Source organism: Oncorhynchus nerka, linkage group LG10 (assembly GCF_034236695.1).
Source record: "Oncorhynchus nerka isolate Pitt River linkage group LG10, Oner_Uvic_2.0, whole genome shotgun sequence".
Lineage (NCBI taxonomy): Eukaryota > Metazoa > Chordata > Actinopteri > Salmoniformes > Salmonidae > Oncorhynchus > Oncorhynchus nerka.
The window spans coordinates 83,570,045-83,589,587 of NC_088405.1; the positions used below are offsets into that span (position 1 = coordinate 83,570,045).

A 19,543-nucleotide genomic window follows, 5' to 3' on the forward strand; every position below is an offset into this window, starting at 1 on the left:
TTTGCCTAACCCCTTCTAAGGGATGTGTTCATGTTTTTTTTTTACAACTGAAATGTGTGTTTCTTATTGAACAAGGCCAGGTAGTCCCTGCCGGTTTCGGGTGTGTTTTCTTCTGTTGATGCCTAATCAACATGGCCCAGCCTTCCTACCCTACTCTACCACTTTCCTGACAGCATCATTCATTCAAACATGATCCCCTATGTGCTTCTCTGTCTGAAATGTTCTGTGTTTCTGGAGAAGTTAACCCTAGATGCTGTTCTTGGGTCAGTTTAGCATTTTCCCCACTAATGGTTCAGGTTAGGATTGGGGGAGGGGAAGCAGATCCTAGATCTGTACCTAGAGAGAAATTCACTTTAGTGCTGCTGTTCTTTAACTTTGATGGAGGACCACACTGTACAAGTCTCTTCTGTGGTGAATTGTAGCATTGCTGTGGTACCAGGACAAATCACAAACATTAATATTTGAAGGCATGTAGGCACACACAAACACGTAGATATTGAACAGACGGATGCACACAGCTCCCCCTCCCACCGACCACCACTAGTCACTATTACTTCCTGAACAAGCTAACTATAGAAGAGGAAAAGCTTGACACTTTATTCAGACGGTGAGGAAATTAGGTGGCGAGACAGTCAAGTGGGAGAAACAGTGGGAAGGGTGGATGCAGGGATTGAACCCTGGTCTCTGGTGGGGAATTGTATATGTGACATGTACTGGGGAGTGTTACCACTACATGTCTCTGCCCGTGGAAGGGGAAAGGTAATAGTCAGTCACCATTGGTCACTATCCTCTTAGTTGGAGCTAGAGGCCTTCACGAGTCCAAAGAGTTGTACCCATTCTGAAATGGACCTGGGGCTTTCCCATCTTGACCCGATATGCATCAATACATAAAAAAATATATAGAGCTCCATTGGAACGAACTAGAGGTCAACCGATTAATCGGCATGACCGATTTAATTAGGGCCGATTTCAAGTTTTCGTAATCTGTATTTTTGGACGCCTATTATGGACGATTACATTGCACTCCACAAGTAGACTGCGTGGTGCAGCAAGTAGACTGTTACGCGAGTGCAGCAAGGAGCCAAGGTAAGTTACTAGCTAGCATTATCTTATAAAAAACAATCAATCTTAACATAATCACTAGTTAAATACACATGTTTGATGATATTACTAGTTTAACAAGCTTGTCCTGCAAATAACCAATGCGGTCTACTTCGCCAAATGGGTGATGATTTAACAAGCGCATTCGTGAAAAAAGCACTGTCGTTGCACCAATGTACCTAACCATAAATATCAAAGCCTTTCTTAAAATCAATACACAAGTATATATTTTTAAACCTGCATATTTAGTTCAAGTAAATTAATGTTAGCAGGCAATATTAACTAGGGAAATTGTGTTACTTCTCTTGCGTTCTGTGCAAGCAGAGACAGGGTATATGCAGCAGTTTGGGCCGCCTGGCTCGTTGCGAACTGGGTGAAGACCATTTCTTCATATCTTCAGCCTCTCCAGCCTGAGTTATGACAAGCAGGACACAACGAACATAATCAACATATATGATCAACTGATTAGCAACCGACCAATGTTTTATTATTATTATTGGACATCATTATTGAACAGCTACGACATCATCAAGCACTATCAATGTGTGACACAGTGCACACCAGCCCAACGCAGTAGAGAGATAAATATATATATCACACACACACACACAGTTGAAATCGGAAGTTAACATACAGTCGTCGTTAAAAGTTTTGAGAATCCCACATATTAATTTTCACAAAGTCTACTGCCTCAGTTTGTATGATGGCAATTTGCATATACTCCAGAATGTTATGAAGAGTGATCAGATGAATTGCAATTAATTGCAAAGTCCCTCTTTGCCATGCAAATGAACTGAATCCCCCCCCAAAACATTTCCACTGCATTTCAGCCCTGCCACACAAGGAAGACGGAGCTGCTCTTCCTCCCGGGGAAGGACTGCCCGTTCCATGATCTCGCCATCACGGTTGACAACTCCATTGTGTCCTCCTCCCAGAGCGCTAAGAACCTTGGCGTGATCCTGGACAACACCCTGTCGTTCTCAAATAACATCAAGGCGGTGGCCCGTTCCTGTAGGTTCATGCTCTACAACATCCGCAGAGTACGACCCTGCCTCACACAGGAAGCGGCGCAGGTCCTAATCCAGGCACTTGTCATCTCCCGTCTTGATTACTGCAACTCGCTGTTGGCTGGGCTCCCTGCCTGTGCCATTAAACCCCTACAACTCATCCAGAACGCCGCAGCCCGTCTGGTGTTCAACCTTCCCAAGTTCTCTCACGTCACCCCGCTCCTCCGCTCTCTCCACTGGCTTCCAGTTGAAGCTCGCATCCGCTACAAGACCATGGTGCTTGCCTACGGAGCTGTGAGGGGAACGGCACCTCAGTACCTCCAGGCTCTGATCAGGCCCTACACCCAAACAAGGGCACTGCGTTCATCCACCTCTGGCCTACTCGCCTCCCTACCACTGAGGAAGTACAGTTCCCGCTCAGCCCAGTCAAAACTGTTCGCTGCTCTGGCCCCCCAATGGTGGAACAAACTCCCTCACGACGCCAGGACAGCGGAGTCAATCACCACCTTCCGGAGACACCTGAAACCCCACCTCTTTAAGGAATATCTAGGATAGGATAAAGTAATCCTTCTCACCTCCCCCCCCTTAAAAGACCTAGATGCACTATTGTAAAGTGGCTGTTCCACTGGATGTCATAAGGTGAAAGCACCAATTTGTAAGTCGCTCTGGATAAGAGCGTCTGCTAAATGACTTAAATGTAAATGTAAATGTAAGGACCAGCTGACATTATGTCAGCGAGTCTCTCGTTAACACACGTGTGAGTGTTGACAAGGCTAGAGATCACACTGTCATGCTGATTGAGTTTGAATAACAGACTGGAAGCTTCAAAAGGAGGGTGGTGCTTGGAATCATTGTTCTTCCTCTGTCAATCATGGTTACCTGCAATCACACACGTGCCGTCATCATTGCATTGCACAAAAAGGGCTTCACAGGCAAGGATATTAGCTGCCAGTAAGGTTGCACCTAAATCAACCATTTATTGGATCATCAAGAACTTCAAGGAGAGCGGTTCAATTGTTGTGAAGAAGGCTTCAGGGTGCCCTTCAAGGACCGTCTCCTAAAGTTGATTCAGCTGCGGGATCAGGGCACCACCAGTATAGAGCTTGCTCAGGAATGGCAGCAGGCAGGTGTGAGTGCATCTGCACGCACAGTGAGGCAAATAATTTTGGAGGATGGCCTGGTGTCAAGAAGGGCAGCAATGAAGCCACTTCTCTCCAGGAAAAACATCAGGGACAGACTGACATTCTGCAAAAGGTACAGGGATTGAACTACTGAGAACTGGGGTAAAGTCATTTTCTCTGAATCCCCTTTCCGATTGTTTGGGGCATCCGGAAAAAGCTTGTCCGGAGAAGACAAGGTGAGCGCTACCCTCAGTCCTGTGTCATGCCAACAGTAAAGCATCCTGAGACCATTCATGTGTGGGGTTGCTTCTCAGCCAAGGGAGTGGGCTCACTCACAATTTTGCCTAAGAACACAGCCATGAATAAAGAATGGTACCAACACATCCTCAGAGAGCAATTTTCCCAACCATCCAGAAACAGTTTGGTGACGAACAATGCCTTTTCCAGCATGATGGAGCACCTTGCCATAAAGGTAGAAGTGATAACTAAGTGGCTCTGGGAACAAAACATCGATATTTTGGGTGCATGGCCAGGAAACTCCCCAGACCTTAATCCCATTGAGAACTTGTGGTCAATCCTCAAGAGGTGAGTGGACAAACAAAAACCCACACATTCTGACAAACTCCAAGCATTGATTATGGAGGAATGTGCTGCAATCAGTCAGGATGTGGCTCAGAAGTTAATTGACAGCATGCCAGGGCAGATTGCAGAGCTCTTGAAAGAAGAGTCAACACTGCAAATATTGACTCTTTGCATCAACTTCATGTAATTGTCAATGAAAGCATTTGACACTTATGAAATGCTTGTAATTATACTTCAGTATTCCATCTGACAAAAATATCTAAAGACACTGATGCAGCAAACTTTGTGGAAATTAATATTTGTCATTCTCAACACTTTTGTCCACGACTGTACACCTTAGTCAAATACATTTAAAGTTTTTTTTCACAATTCCTGAAATTTAATCCTAGTAAACATTCCCTGTCTTAGGTCAGTTAGGATCACCACTTTTATTTTAAGAATGTGACATGTCAGAATAATACTAGAGAATGATTTATTTCAGCTTTTTTTCATTCATCACATTCCCAGTGGGTCAGAATTTGACATACACTCAATTAGTATTTGGTAGCATTGCCTTTTAAATTGTTGAACATGGGTCAAACGTTTCAGATAGCCTTCCACAAGCTTCCCACAATAAGTTGGGTGAATTTTGTCCCATTCCTTCTGACAGAGCTGGTGTAACTGAGTCAGGTTTGTCGGCCTCCTTGCTTGCACACGCTTTTTCAGTTCTGCCCACAAATTTTCTATGGGATTGATGTCAGGGCTTTGTGATGGCCTCTCCAATACCTTGACTTTGTTGTCCTTAAGCCATTTTGCCACAACTTTGGAAGTCTGTTTGGGGTCTGGTTGGAAGACCCATTTGCGAACAAGCTTTAACTTCCTGATTGATCTCTTGAGATGTTGCTTCAATATATTCACATAATTTTCCTACCTCATGAGGCCATTTATTTTGTGAAGTGCACCAGTCCCTCCTGCAGCAAAGCACCCCCACAACATGATGCTGCCACCCCCGTGCTTCACGGTTGGGATGGTGTTCTTCGGCTTGCAAGTATCCCCCTTTTTCCTCCATACATAACGACGGTCATCATGGCCAAACAGTTCTATTTTTGTTTCATCAGACCAGAGGACATTTCTCCAAAAAAAGCAGGATCTTTGTTCCCATGTGCAGTTGCAAACCGTAGTCTGGCTTTTTATGGTGGTTTTGGAGCAGTGGCTTCTTCCTTGTTGAGCGGCCTTTCAGGTTATGTCGATATAGGACTTGCTGTACTGTGGATATAGATACTTTTGTACCTGTTTCCTCCAGCATCTTCACAAGGTCCTTTGCTGTTGTTCTGGGATTGATGTGCACTTTTCGCACCAAAGGACGTTCATCTCTAGGAGACAGAACACGTCTCCTCCCTGAGTGGTATGATGGTTGCGGGTTCCCATGGTGTTTATACTTGCGTAGTATTGTTTGTACAGATGAATGTGGTACCTTCAGGCATTTTGAAATTGCTCCCAAGGATGAACCAGACTTGTGGAGGTGTAAAATTCTTTCAGATTTTCCCATGATGACAAGCAAAGAGGCACTGAGTTTGAAGGTTGGCCTTGAAATACATCCACAGGTACACCTCCAATTGACTCAGGCTAATTGACATCATTTATCAGAAGCTTCCAAAGCCATGACATAATTTTCTGGAATTTTCCAAGCCGTTTAAAATACACAGTCAACTTAGTGTATGTAAACTTCTGACCCCCTGGAATTGTGATACCGTGAATTCTAAGTGCAGTAATCTGTCTGTAAGCAATTTTAGGAAAAATTACATGCACAAAGTAGATGTCCTAACCGAATTGTCAAAACTATAGTTTGTTAACAAGAAATTTGTGTAGTGGTTGAAAACGAGTTTTAATGACTTCAACCTAAGTGTATGTAAACTTACGACTTCAACTGTGTGTGTGTGTGTGTGTGTGTGTGTGTGTGTGTGTGTTTTTAGAACTGTGGAATGTAAAGAACACCTCCTACAGTTCATGCCAATGGCCTCCCATCAAGAAACCACACCTTGCAGTTCTACTCAGGCACTTGATTAATGTTGATTTCATCCCGATGAGCAAAGATAAACTCGAAATAATTTTATGCATAATCCAAAGGATGTTGATGGTCGGTTGTTTTCATGTGTAATATGAATGGTTAATTTGTAATGTCATTATTATTACGCAATTGAAGACAGCTAGTTGTAAGCTGCTGTTATGAGAGGCCTTCATACAGATGTAGGATGCACTATATTCCCTGTATAGTGCAATACTTTTGAGCAGCCCTAATGGGTCCTGGCCAAAAGAAGTACACTATAGGGAATAGTGTTCCATGTGGGATGCAGATTTAGTCTCCAAGTCTACTATAATATGGACAAGATACCTTCCTGCCAATAACTTAACTTTTGAGGGTCATCTTTTTTCCCCCAGTTATATGTAGCCCATTGTTGCCCTCTTCTGGCGTATATATGTATTGACTTTTATATTAACTGTTACTTACTTTTCAAATGTTTTTGTAAGCAGTAAGACTGACTGTGAGTGGGATACTTCTGTACAGGGTTGGAGTAACTGATTACATGTCATTTACAAAAAACCTACCTGTTACCAGCTAACATATTGTAATCAGATTACAGATACTTTTGAAAAACTAGATTACTTCTTGGATTAATAAAAAATCCAGAAAGGATGTTTGAGAATAAAAAAAACATAATATAACACCTTTCTGTTTTTTCAATGACATTCAACTCAGCATGGAAAAAGGCGCAAGTTTGAATTTGTTCCTGTGCGAGTCTGACCAACACTCAAGAGACCACTATGATAACACACCAAATGCTTTTAATGAATCATTTTTGTCTTCTAATTACTTTTAAAGGGAAAGTAATCCAAAAGTAACCGAAAGTAATCGTATTACGTTACTCAGTTTGTATTATCCAAGAGTGACTTTACTGATCTACCCAACCCTGCTTGTGTTTAAGGTGTGAAAGCTTTTCTCTGTCTATTTTTGTTGCACTAACACATCTCATCTTTCTCTCTTTTTTTTGTCTCCTTCTCCACCTTGATGTTCGACTCTTGTTTGTGAGCACAGAAAAGCCAGAGCTGGTACAATGTAAGTCTCTAACTCTTCTCCTACCTCTCCTTGGTGAGCTGTATGTAACTGTGGGTGATGTGTTGCACGTTCTGATGGCACAGTGGGTTGGATCAAGGTGCTTGCAGTTGTGGGTTTGATTCTCACATGGGCCTCATACAGTATAAGGGTGTGTGTGTGTTTGAAGTTGCTCGGGAGAAAAGCAACTGTTAAAAATACCATTATAACCATATTATATATTTCAGTGATATGGGTAGGACTGGTGTTCATGTTATCAGACTGCGTTGCACTTTGTCATTTGACTGTTGGCTGTTGCAAGGTTTAGGTCTACCAGAGTTTATACATGTTGGGCTATCATGCTGTACCTAAGCAGCATTTGAAGACCGATATTGGCTGAGCATGGGAACAGTTCAAGCTTTTAACAACGTTGATTTGCAACCGAACATCAACCCTAAACCGACATGAAGCAGAAGGTGTGAAGTACGTTTTCCCATTTTAAAATCAGATTTCTGAGGAGGGCCATCTCATGGTGAAGGATTTTAGGAAGTGCTGTATGGACACCTTTGCTTCCTCTCCATATATCATTTTAAAAGAGAGCACATGGGGAAACCGATAGAGCCAACAGTTGCTATGCAGATTTGAAAAGTCCTGCCTGTGAAGTACTTCCCTTACAAATAGTATGTCAACACATTCCTGGTAATGATGGCATTCATATGAAATTATGAATTAACTTTTTATCCAAAGAAATTATTGAAAATTAGAGGCTAATTTAATATGGCATCAAATGAATCATGAAATTGTCTTCAGTTGTGATTCGCATTGCTCCATGGTGAAAAGTGAATACACATTTAACAATGCAGTTGCCTAGTGTGATTTTTCCCATGGGAAATGGAGAGATCTTAGAGACAAATGCCATTCAGTATGAGAAAGTTGTTCAGTCACGTCGTATGTGGGTGGGTGTGCATTTGCAAACCTTCGTGTCTGCATATATGCTTGTGTGTGTGCGGTCCGTATTTGTGTGTGTGTGTGTGTGTATATGTATTGACTTTTGTGTTTGTATGCACTTGTGTGTGCGCACAAAGGGCTTTTGTTGTATTTGGTTGCCTCTTGACTGTAACCAGGGCCTGTGTTCCCTGACTGTAACTAAGCAGTAGCTGACAATAGGCTAATCTCCCACCTCCCTCTGATAAACCAAGCTGACAAAAGGTCGATCTCTGATTTAACCAAGCTGACAAAAGGCCGATCTCTTATTTAACCAAGAGGACAAAAGGCCGATCTCTGATTTAACCAAGCTGACAAAAGGCCGATCTCTTATTTAACCAAGCTGACAAAAGGCCGATCTCTTATTTAACCAAGAGGACAAAAGGCCGATCTCTGATTTAACCAAGAGGACAAGAGGCCGATCTCTGATTTAACCAAGTGGACAAGAGGCCGATCTCTGATTTAACCAAGTGGACAAGAGGCCGATCTCTGATTTAACCAAGTGGACAAGAGGCCGATCTCTGATTTAACCAAGTGGACAAGAGGCCGATCTCTGATTTAACCAAGTGGACAAGAGGCCGATCTCTGATTTAACCAAGTGGACAAGAGGCCGATCTCTGATTTAACCAAGTGGACTTTTGATCTGGGGACCAGGGTTGCGTCCCAAATGGCACCTACTCCCTTTTTTGCTGTTTCTAGTTTATGTCAAAAGACTGCAGTATATTATATGAACATGACTATTTTAATTCTCATGTACTCACTCTAGTGGTATATTTTATCTGACTATGGATTAGTCCAATAAGAAATGCTTGTTTCTGTTTTCAGTTGCGTTACATTGTGCAGATAGTGAGAAGTGTGATGTGCTTCCTGTTTCTGAATATCAACAGGAAGTGTGAATTAGGGACATTTGTTTTTAGGTGTCCATGGAACACATATGGTAGCCTACATCTGTACTGAACATTTGGTTCTGTCAGTCAGGTTTAGATTTAGGCTACCCTTTGGTGGTAAAGTAAGACTAGGTTTACACTCCACCTAGCATTATCCTTAGCAAAACATCACTGATGCTTGAGTGAAGTTACAGATTCTGGCATACACCGAAATCTCCGCGCAGAGCCCTCTGTGTGGTGTGCAGTGAAGTCACAAAGCAGAACTTCGAAGAGCCACTATGGAGTGCCCCTATAGTGGAGTCTAAGTCCAGCCGAGGACAGTATGACGGGATGCCTAACTAGATACAGATGAGGTGTTTCTGAACCGAACAGTTTGGCCTGTAAAACAAAACCACCATATGACTGAGCAGATGAGAAGCCGTTTTAGGTCTAGTTTCTTTATTAGGATCCCTGTTAGCTGTTCCAGAAGATGTTGAGCTGCTCTTCCTGGGTCCACAACGTCTTGTGTTTACTGTTTACAGGCTATGTGGATAGTCTTCATTATGACCATGAGGTCATAAAACAACAGACCTATCCAGACAGCCAGAGAAAGGAAAGGAAAGAAATAGGGTAAAATAGAAAGGGTTAAACTAGGAAGGTGCAGTTTCACTGCATGGTAGTCCTAATAGTTAGTCAATAGACAGGCAGCCATAGTCAACTGTAGCCTGTCTATCGTAGGGTTGTTCACACACCTTAGAACCTGTTGTTCCAGGGGCACAGTGGGAAAACCAAATATTTCTATGCTCTGCAATGGATCTGGACTTCAACCAATCTATCATTGGCAGTCTTAAGACCAGGAAAAGGTTAGAGGATATGAGTCACACTGGTATAAAGGCTGTAATCCAACACACAAGAGTCATGTTCAGTAGTGAGAAAACATTTTAAAATGGAATGAAATGTGGAGGTACTACGTAAACTTGTCCAATAAGACACACTCATTTTTGTTTTCTGTTGCAAATGTTTTGCTACAGTGTGTCTTAATGAATTCATCCCTGGTTCCTTTGGGTAATGTCAGAGAGAGACTGCGAAGTCTCAGACAGATGTTTGTGTAGGGGGAGACGAGGATGGTGGGGGAGAGCCAGGATGGGATGCAGGAGTTGGGTTGGGAGGGGAGTGTAGCTGTGTGAATCACCTTTCTGGTATGAGAGTAAGGGCCTCCCACGCCCATTACCCAAATCAGCCCCGTGAGAGGGTCTTTGGAGTTCATTCACCCCATGACCTGAGATAGAGGGGGAGACAGCGAGATCTGGCTTAGGCCTTGTCCTTGGCCATGCTACAATGTTTACACCATATGACACACACACGCACACAGTGGGTTTTTCTGTTCGCTGCTCTCTCTCTGCATACAAAACCTCTGAATTAATTTTTGCCTCCCATACTTTTCCTGGAAGATAATTGTATTTATTTATTTGCATTTTTGCAGGATGAAAAAAAGAATACTTAGTAACGGTAATAATATGGCAACTACTAATAGTAAAATAATAACTTTTTTTTAAACATAAATTAACAGCATATAAATGTTTTGTCCAGCTACTAATTTGTATTTATTTGTGATCCCCATTAGTTCCTGCCAAAGCAGATACTCTTCCTGGGGTCCAAACGTACCAAAGCATCCACATTACATATAAAACTACAGATAAAACAGTGAACTATGTGTTCTGAATGAGCTAAAGGTAGAACAGTACATCATATAACATCCCTACACCACCACATATCCACAACACAACATGTTTAATACCACCATACAACAATACCACAATGTGTCTGTACCTTTTTGTGTGTGTCTCTTCAGTCCCCGCTGTTCCATAAGGTGTATTTTTACCTACTTTTTAAATCTGATTCTACTGCTTGCATCAGTTACCTGATGTGGAATAGAGTTCCCTGTAGTCATGGTTCCATGTAGTACTGTGCGCCTCCCATAGTCTGTTCTGGACTTGAGGACTGTGAAGAGACATGTCTCTGGTGGCATGTCTTGTGGGGTATGCATGAGTGTCCGAGCTGTGTGCCAGTAGTTTAAACAGACAGGTCGGTACATTCAGCTTGTCAACACCTCTTACGAAAACAAGTAATGATGAAGTCCATCTCTCTTCCACTTTGAGCCATGAGAGATTGACCTGCATGCCATTAATGTTAGCTCTCGGTGTGCTGCCCTGTTCTGAGCCAACTGCAATGTTCCCAAGTCCCTCTTTGTGGCACCTGACCACATGACTGAACAGTAGTCAAGGTGCGACAAAACTAGAGCCTGTAGGACCTGCCTTGTTGATAGTGTTGTTAAGAATGCAGAGCAGCGCTTTATTACGGACAGACTTCTCCCCATTTTAGCTACTGTTGTATCAATATGTTTCGACCATGACAGTTTACGATCCAGGGTTACTCTAAGCAGTTTAGTCACCTCAATTTCCACATTATTCATTACGAGACGTAGTTGAGGTTTAGGGTTTAGTGAATGATTTGCCCAAATACAATGCTTTTAATTTTGGAAATATTTAGGCCTAGCTTATTCCTTGCTACCCATTCTGAAACTAACTGCAGCTCTTTGCTAAGTGTTAGTGTTATGTCATCTGCATACATACACACTGGCCTTACTCAAAGGCTGCATGTCGTTAGTAAAGATTTGAAATAGGCCTCCAGCTAATAAACCACTGTTACAACTACTAATACAATTTAAGTACCTATAAAATATACATACATATTTTCAAATATCTTCACATGGTGATGGTTCTATTAGTTCTTAACATTTGAAAAAGGATTTTCTTAAATTCACTGGGATTTTAATGCCATGATTTCTATAGGTTAATGATTCCAGTCATTTGGGTCTTTGTATCTGAAACATCTTACTCCAACCTCATGATGTACTCTTGGAATTTCTAATTACTGCTGTTGTTGAATGGACTAGTGTGAGTCTTGTAAAGTTAGGTGTTCCTTAATATATACAGTTGATACTAGAGGTCGACCGATTATGATTTTTCAACCATGATACCGATTATTGGAGGACCAAAAAAGCCGATATCGATTAATCGGACGTTTTTTTTTATTTGTAATAATGACAATTACAACAATACTGAATGAACACTTATTTTAACTTAGTATAATACATCAATAAAATCAATTTAGCCTCAAGTAAATAATGAAACATGTTCAATTTGGTTTAAATAATGCAAAAACAAAGTGTTGGAGAAGAAAGTAAAAGTGCAATATGTGCTATGTAAGAAAGCTAACGTTTCAGTTCCTTGCGCAGAACATGAGAACATATGAAAGCTGGTGGTTCCTTTTAACATGGGTCTTCAATATTCCCAGGTAAGAAGTTTTAGGTTGTAGTTATTATAGGAATTATTGGACTATTTCCCTCTATACCATTTGTATTTCATCAACCTTTAACTATTGGATGTTTTTATAGGCACTTTACTATTGCCAGTGTAACAGTATAGCTTCCGTCCCTCTTTTCGCTCCTCCCTGGGCTCGAACCAGCAACACAACGACAATTAGCGCGCGCTAACTAGCTAGCCATTTCACTTCGGTTACACCAGCCTCATCTAGGGAGTTGATAGGCTTGAAGTCATAAACAGCGCAATGCTTGACGAAGAGCTGCTGTCAAAACACACGAATGTGTTGTTTGAATTCATGTTTACGCACCTGCTTGTGCCTACCACCATTCAGTCAGATACTTAGATACTTGTATGCTTGTATGCTCAGTCAGATTATATGCAACGCAGGACACGCTAGATAATATCTAGTAATATCATCAACCATGTGTAGTTAACTAGTGATCATGATTGACTGTTTTTTAAAAGATAAGTTTAATGCTAGCTAGCAACTTACCTTAGCTTACTGCATTCGCGTAACAGGCAGTCTCCTTGTGGAGTGCAACGAGAGAGAGGCAGGTCGTTATTGCGTTGGACTCGTTAACTGTACGGTTGCAAGATTGGATCCCCCGAGCTGACAAGGTGAATATCTGTCGTTCTGCTCCTGAACAAGGCATTTAACCCACCGTTCCTAGGCCATCATTGAAAATAAGAATGTGTTCTTAACTGACTTGCCAAGTTAAATAAAGGTATAAAAAAAATAATAATAATCGGCAAATCGGCGCCCAAAAATACCGATATCCGATTGTTATGAAAACTTGAAATCGGTCGACCTCTAGTTGATACATTTCAAAATAGATTGGTACCAATGCAGTTGTCTTCTGTTTGGGAGGGACAGCCCATTGAGTGATTCGACAGTGTGCAATGATGTCTTATAACGGCATCCAAGAATCAATCTGCAAAGATTGTTATGAATGACAAAGTAAGGTCTTGGTTGTGTTTTAATAGATGACGTCACCATAGTCTAGGATAGGAAGCAGTAGTTGGGTTACTAAACTACTAAATTCACAGCGGGTATCATAAGAAAAGCTTTTGTGGTTCAAGTCAGGACTTCCGGATGGACACACACAACACACCCGTGGATACATGACATGTGCATACAGAACAAGGGTCTTCATAGAGAACCATAGAGGTCGACTGTTCAAAGGGCTTTTAGGCTGAGAGATGGTTTTTGGAGGTGTTTTATAGCCTTAAAAACATACAAGCAGGTACACCTTCTGCTGCCCTCAGTGCACGCTTTCCCCTCCCTCTCTCTCTCTCTGCCACTCTCTCCTTCTTTTTTCTCTCTCAATGCTCCTCCAACACCACTTTCCTCAAGAATAGGGGAGGGAGGGAGAGATTTCAACAGTAGGACTAGAGTCCTGGTAGGAGCACACAGCTCTGTTGTGGTTTGCCTGGTCAGTAGTGTGCAGTGGTCCTTTTTGGTCAGTCACATGGGTTCCACTCTGTCCTGGGACGCACTGTTGACCACTTTTATTGATGAGCAATTGTCTCTTCACTGGACAAGCATCCCGGACTGGTCAAGCGGATTGTTCTGTTTTCTGCTCTCCCTGAGGACAAAGACTGTGTGTGTCCATTTCAGAGAGAGAGAGAGAGAGAGAGAGAGAGAGAGAGAGAGAAAAGAGAGCAATTGGACTTTGAGACTGCAGAAAGAGAGCCTTTTTTCTCTCCATGTGGATTGTGTGTTTTTTGATATAGATGTATATTGCTTTGAGAAATCATTTGAGGAGACCATGCCATTCTGCAGCACCTTTGGAGGTATCACTATCTGAAATGACTTTGGGGATGACTGCAGTGCCTCAACTCCAGGCTTCTCGATCCTTGATGTATAAGTGGGATTGTTTTATAAGAGGATTGTTTTAAACCAACTTTTTCCGTCAATTACTGACTGCAAAGCATCTTTTCTGTAGTCTTTAACTGACTGGAGGCTTTTTCTGTGTCCCAGGTCTTGACCTTGTCTTAACCCTGTTTAAACCTGGTTCTGACTTGGTCTTAACCCATTCTTAAGCCGGACCAACCAGTGCACTTGGCCCAAATGGCCTATTAAGACTTACAAGGGGATCAACTATTTTTCAAAAACAGGAGGGAGGGAGGGGACATTTCCACTCCAGAAGAAGGGGGCTCCTGCTGTCCTGAGTGTAAATCAATATTTCCTAACGCCCTCCACCCAGTTTCTCAGTTTACTTTGGGGACACATGCCTAACTGTACTCTATGGAGTTCTGTAGTTCTATATTTTGGGGTCCTGTAGCTAAACAGTTTAGAGTTAGGAAACGTTCACATTCCTTCATTCTTTAGTAATTTGAAATATGCTCTTATTAATTCTGTATTGTTAAGTTCTAGTGAGCTCTTAAGCTCTGCTAGTTACCTGTAGTGGTGAGAGATATTATTCCAGGTATCTCTGTCTCCCCAGCCTCTTTGGGAGGGTTCAGAGAAGTTCCCTGTTCCACCCAGGGGAGGGAGGGAGAGAGACGGGGAGAGAGAGGGAGGGAGGAGCTGATGACAAATGACCAGTCCCCTGAGGGCTGAGTTTACTGCAGGTCAACTGCAGCTTAGGCGCTGTGTGTAAGAGGAGCCCGGGCTAGACAACATTTGACTCTTAGAGGAATTCCATTCCTTCATCGACAAAGGGGGAATACCAGACCACTCGCCGGGCTGAAAGACCCTGCTCACACCTTCCACCTGAGGAAAGGAGCCAAAAGAAAATGGACACCCAGGCCATGGACATTGCAGTCCGCATGGACACTGAGACAGACCAGGTGTCTCTGTCTGAAGATGCCCTGGCCCACTGGCAGACCTGGGACTGGGAGTCAGAGAGGGTGCCAGCTGTAAGTCACCCTCTCTGGAGCTGGGGTGGAGACAGGTGTGGGGGGATGAGTGGGTGAGGGTTACAGTTTTAAATCCCAAGTTGATTATCGGTTTCTAAACTAGTATGTGATATTTTTGTGCTGTGCTGCAAAGTGACTTGTTGGTCGCGGTCATTGTCTTGCACATTTTTGGGGGTTGATACAGGACATGGGGTAAGGGTAGGCTGGACAGCGAGTGGAGTGGCTCTAGAAGATTCGCTTAGGTGCACTGATTTGGGGCAGCAGGTAGCCTAGTGGTTAGAGCGTTGGGCCAGTAACCGAAAGGTTGCTAGATTGAATCACTGAGCAGACAAGGTGTAAATCTGTCGTTCTGCCCCTGAACAAGGCAGTTATCCCACTGTTCTTAGGCCATCATTGTAAATAAGAATTTGTTCTTAACTGACTTTCCTAGTTTATTTAAAGGTTACATTTAAAAATATATATATTTAAAAAATAGGGTAGACAGTGGTGGAAAAATACCCAATTGTTATACTTGAGTAAAAGTAAAGATTCCTTCATAAAGAATTACTGAAGTAAAAGTGAAAAGTCACCCAGTATAATACTACTTGAGTAAAAGTATTTGGTTTTAAATCTACTTAAGTATCAAAGGTAAATGTAATTGCTAAAATATACTTAAGTATCAAAAGTAAAAGTATCAGTCATTTCAAATTCCGTATATTAAACAAACCAGACGGCACCATTTTCTTGTTTTTAAAATGTACAGATAGCCATGGGCACACTCAAATAATTTACAAACCAAGCAGGTGTGTTTAGTGAGTGCCAGATCAGAGGCAGTAGGGATTACCAGGCATGTTCTCTTGATAAGTGTGTGAATTGGGGGTAAAAATTGTCCTGTAACAAGTACTTTTTGGTGTCAGGGAAAATGTAAGGAGTAAAAAATACACAATTTTATATAGGAATGTAGTGGAGTAAAAGTAAAAGCTGTTGAAAATATAAATAGTAAAGTACAGATACCCCCCCAAAATTACTTAAGTAGTACTTTAAAGTAGTTTTACTTAAGTACTTTACTTCACTGCCTATAGAGATGTAATAGAGAGCTCATCTATCTGTAAAGGCGTCTTCTGTGACAGCATGGCCAGCGGCATTGAGACCAGTGCCAGTCTCCATTTTAAAGTAGTGGGACCCTCTATCCAACTCTATGGCTAGACCTGATGACCATCACATTAACACTGAAACTCAAGCTTTAGTTCTAGGCCATAGGCTCTTCCGTTGCTGTGCACTGGGCTGGTTAGAATGACCCAAGGCAATGTTAGTGTCCAGTCTAACACCATCACCACCACACTGATAGCTCATTGGCTGCATTCCCTCCCTTTTCAGGATAAACAATGCAGTGTTTGTGTGGAGAGACAGGCGGACTGGCTGTGGTCTGCAACTGCCGATAAGAGAACTCTCTCTTTATCTGGCCCTCTAGAAGGAAATGTGTTTATCTGAATGTGAGGGAGAGAAAGACAGGAGGAACTCCAGCTGAAGTATTATTAGCATCAGCGTGGATCATTTAGCATATTTGAAAGTGTTCCCGTTTGTGATAGGAGCTTTTATGTTATTTCAGACTCTGACAATCAGTAGAGAAAGAAAAGAGAGACAGAGTTTGATTCAATTTCTGCAGTAGCCATTTACATTTACATTTAAGTCATTTAGCAGACGCTCTTATCCAGAGCGACTTACAAGCCATGGTCAGATAACATCACTGAATGGGGGTGGCAGCTAGCCTGGTGGTTAAGAGCATTGGGCCAGTAACTGAAAGGTCTCTGGTTCAAATCCCCAAGCCGACTAGGTGAAAATTCTGTTGGTGCCCTTGAGCAAGGCACTTATCCCTAATTTCTCCTGTAAGTCACTCTGGATAAGAGCTTCTACTAAATGACTAAAATGTCAATTTAACTGTAGAATAAAATATATAGTCATGTCTACTACCATTTTCATTAAAAAACTGGGCAGAGTCATGTTATACAGATAAGTAAATTAGTTCCCTGTCTGTTTATTGCTGTCAGTGGGGGCATTACACTTGTTTGCGTATATAAAATATTTGTGTTTGTTAATGAGTAGACTAATTTAGTGTAAATGAGTTCTCTCGCTCTCTAAGTGTGTTTTATGTTTTCCTTCTATCTCCGCTACAGGTATTGAGTCCTACGTATAAGCAACGCAATGAGGACTTCAGAAAACTCTTCAAGCAGCTACCCGACTCAGAACGCCTCATCGTGGGTGAGTAAGATGGAAGGATCAATGAAAACTATATTCATATTTATTCTTGAACACCTTGGTGGTTTTCAGCAGGGCACACCGTACAGTAGCAAAAACATATTACAATGGAATAACAAAGTCTTGTTTTCCTAAATTCAGATAGTGACTCTGTTTCAATTGTTTTCTCCCCGCTTAACATGACCTAGCTATTTATTTTTGTCCTCAACAGTACAGATCTTAATCTCCCTAGACTTTTTTGATGTCTGCAAAGTATGACAAAGTATGACAAACTGAGTTAGGAGTGATTTAATGTGCAATGTCACCCCATCACAAGTATATTCAGAGATGTGAAACATTTAGAACGTTGCAGATGGAAATGTAACCAAGCTCTCGAACCATAAAAACCATACATGAACAAAAGACAATAAACACAAATTTCAACAAACATTAATGATATCACACCTGCTCAGACCCACATGTTCCCACCACAACCCTACACATCACGTGGGACAACCACACTCCCCCTCAACCTTCATCCCCTGGAACTTTCCAGTGCTTATAGTTCTATTTTTCTCAGTAGCCCACACCTTTTCAATATTTAAATAATCATACATTTGATTTGTCCACTATCGTAGTGAGGGAGGATCATTTTGATTTCTAGTTTTTAAGTAGACATTTTTTCGAAATTGCAAAAGTATGGTCCATCCCGTTTGGGTATCTCACCGCACCCTCATATGCGACCCGTTTCATGTCGCGGGTCACTACTTCACAGGAAAGCCGTTTCAACGTACATTTTTTACGTCACCAACGCTCTGGATAACATGAAAGCAGCCTAATCAGCTCTGCTAGGGTGAGTAAAATGGTCAGAGTTTGAGTGGGGGCTAAAGCTTAAGAGGGTGTGAACGATTCTGAATGGGTGTTGACAAAGAAGAGATCTCCAGTAGGTACAAAAACAAAGGCTATTTTCTAAAAAGTGAGGTTACAAGTTTATTAACTTTAAAACCAGAATTACTTTCCCATTGTTCCTCATGCAGTGTATGATATACCATTTTGTATAATATCTCTGTGTCTCTGGATAAAAGCAATGTAAAAAAAAAACTACTTCAAATTTTGCTACATAAGACTGAGTCAAGGCAGTTGGTCACATATGCCATGTCTTGAAATTTACAGAGAGACGGATTTAAAAGTAAACTTACATTGTAAAACTTCTGACAGCCAACTTTCTAACTCAGCCCATAACTTTTGGACTTTATAGAACTCCCAGAAGGCATAAATGATTGAGTCTTTATTAGTTTTATACTTAAGACATGACTGCCTTTGTGCTGTAGAATTTGTGAATTTTGTCTCTTGTTTAATAAATTCTATACATTAGTTTATATTGGACTAAGCGTACAGTCGTGGCCAAACATTTTGAGAATGACACAAATATTAATTTCCACAAAGTTTGCTGCTTCAGTGTCTTTAGATATTTTTGTCAGATGTTACTATGGAATACTGAAGTATAATTACAAGCATTTCATAAGTGTCAAAGGCTTTTATTGACAATTATAGTGGGGCAAAAAAAGTATTTAGTCAGCCACCAATTGTGCAAGTTCTCCCACTTAAAAAGATGAGAGTCCTGTAATTTTCATCATAGGTACACTTCAACTATGTCAGACAAAATGAGAAAAAAAATCCAGAAAATCACATTGTAGGATTTTTAATGAATTTATTTGCAAATTATGGTGGAAAATAAGTATTTGGTCACCTACAAACAAGCAAGATTTCTGGCTCTCTCAGACCTGTAACTTCTTCTTTAAGAGGCTCTTCTGTCCTCCACTTGTTACCTGTATTAATGGCACCTGTTTGAACTTGTTATCAGTATAAAAGACACCTGTCCACAACCTCAAACAGTCACTCCAAACTCCACTATGGCCAAGACCAAAGAGCTGTCAAAGGACACCAGAAACAAAATTGTAGACCTGCACCAGGCTGGGAAGACTGAATCTGCAATAGGTAAGCAGCTTGGTTTGAAGAAATCAACTGTGGGAGCAATTATTAGGAAATGGAAGACATACAAGACCACTGATCATCTCCCTCGATCTGGGGCTCCACGCAAGATCTCACCCCGTGGGGTCAAAATGATCATGAGAACGGTGAGCAAAAATCTCAGAACCACACGGGGGGACCTAGTGAATGACCTGCAGAGAGCTGGGACCAAAGTAACAAAGCCTACCATCAGTAACACACTACGCCGCCAGGGACTCAAATCCTGCAGTGCCGGACGTGTCCCCCTGCTTAAGCCAGTACATGTCCAGGCCCGTCTGAAGTTTGCTAGAGAGCATTTGGATGATCCAGAAGAAGATTG

At 41.8% G+C, this 19,543-nt stretch overlaps 1 protein-coding gene across 6 annotated transcripts in view; it reads left to right on the plus strand.

Annotated features, from left to right (window-relative positions):
• gramd1ba (GRAM domain containing 1Ba) overlaps positions 1-19,543 on the plus strand; it is a 105,657-nt gene that overhangs the window by 60,511 nt on the left and 25,603 nt on the right. For 5 of the 6 annotated variants that reach the window (XM_029671580.2, XM_065023842.1, XM_065023843.1 and 2 more), the window contains 2 exons: positions 6,885-6,905; positions 17,133-17,217. In XM_029671580.2, the coding sequence (XP_029527440.2) occupies positions 6,885-6,905; positions 17,133-17,217 (106 nt within the window). The remainder of the gene's footprint in view (positions 1-6,884; positions 6,906-17,132; positions 17,218-19,543) is intronic. The other variant, XM_065023844.1, reaches the window with a different exon arrangement.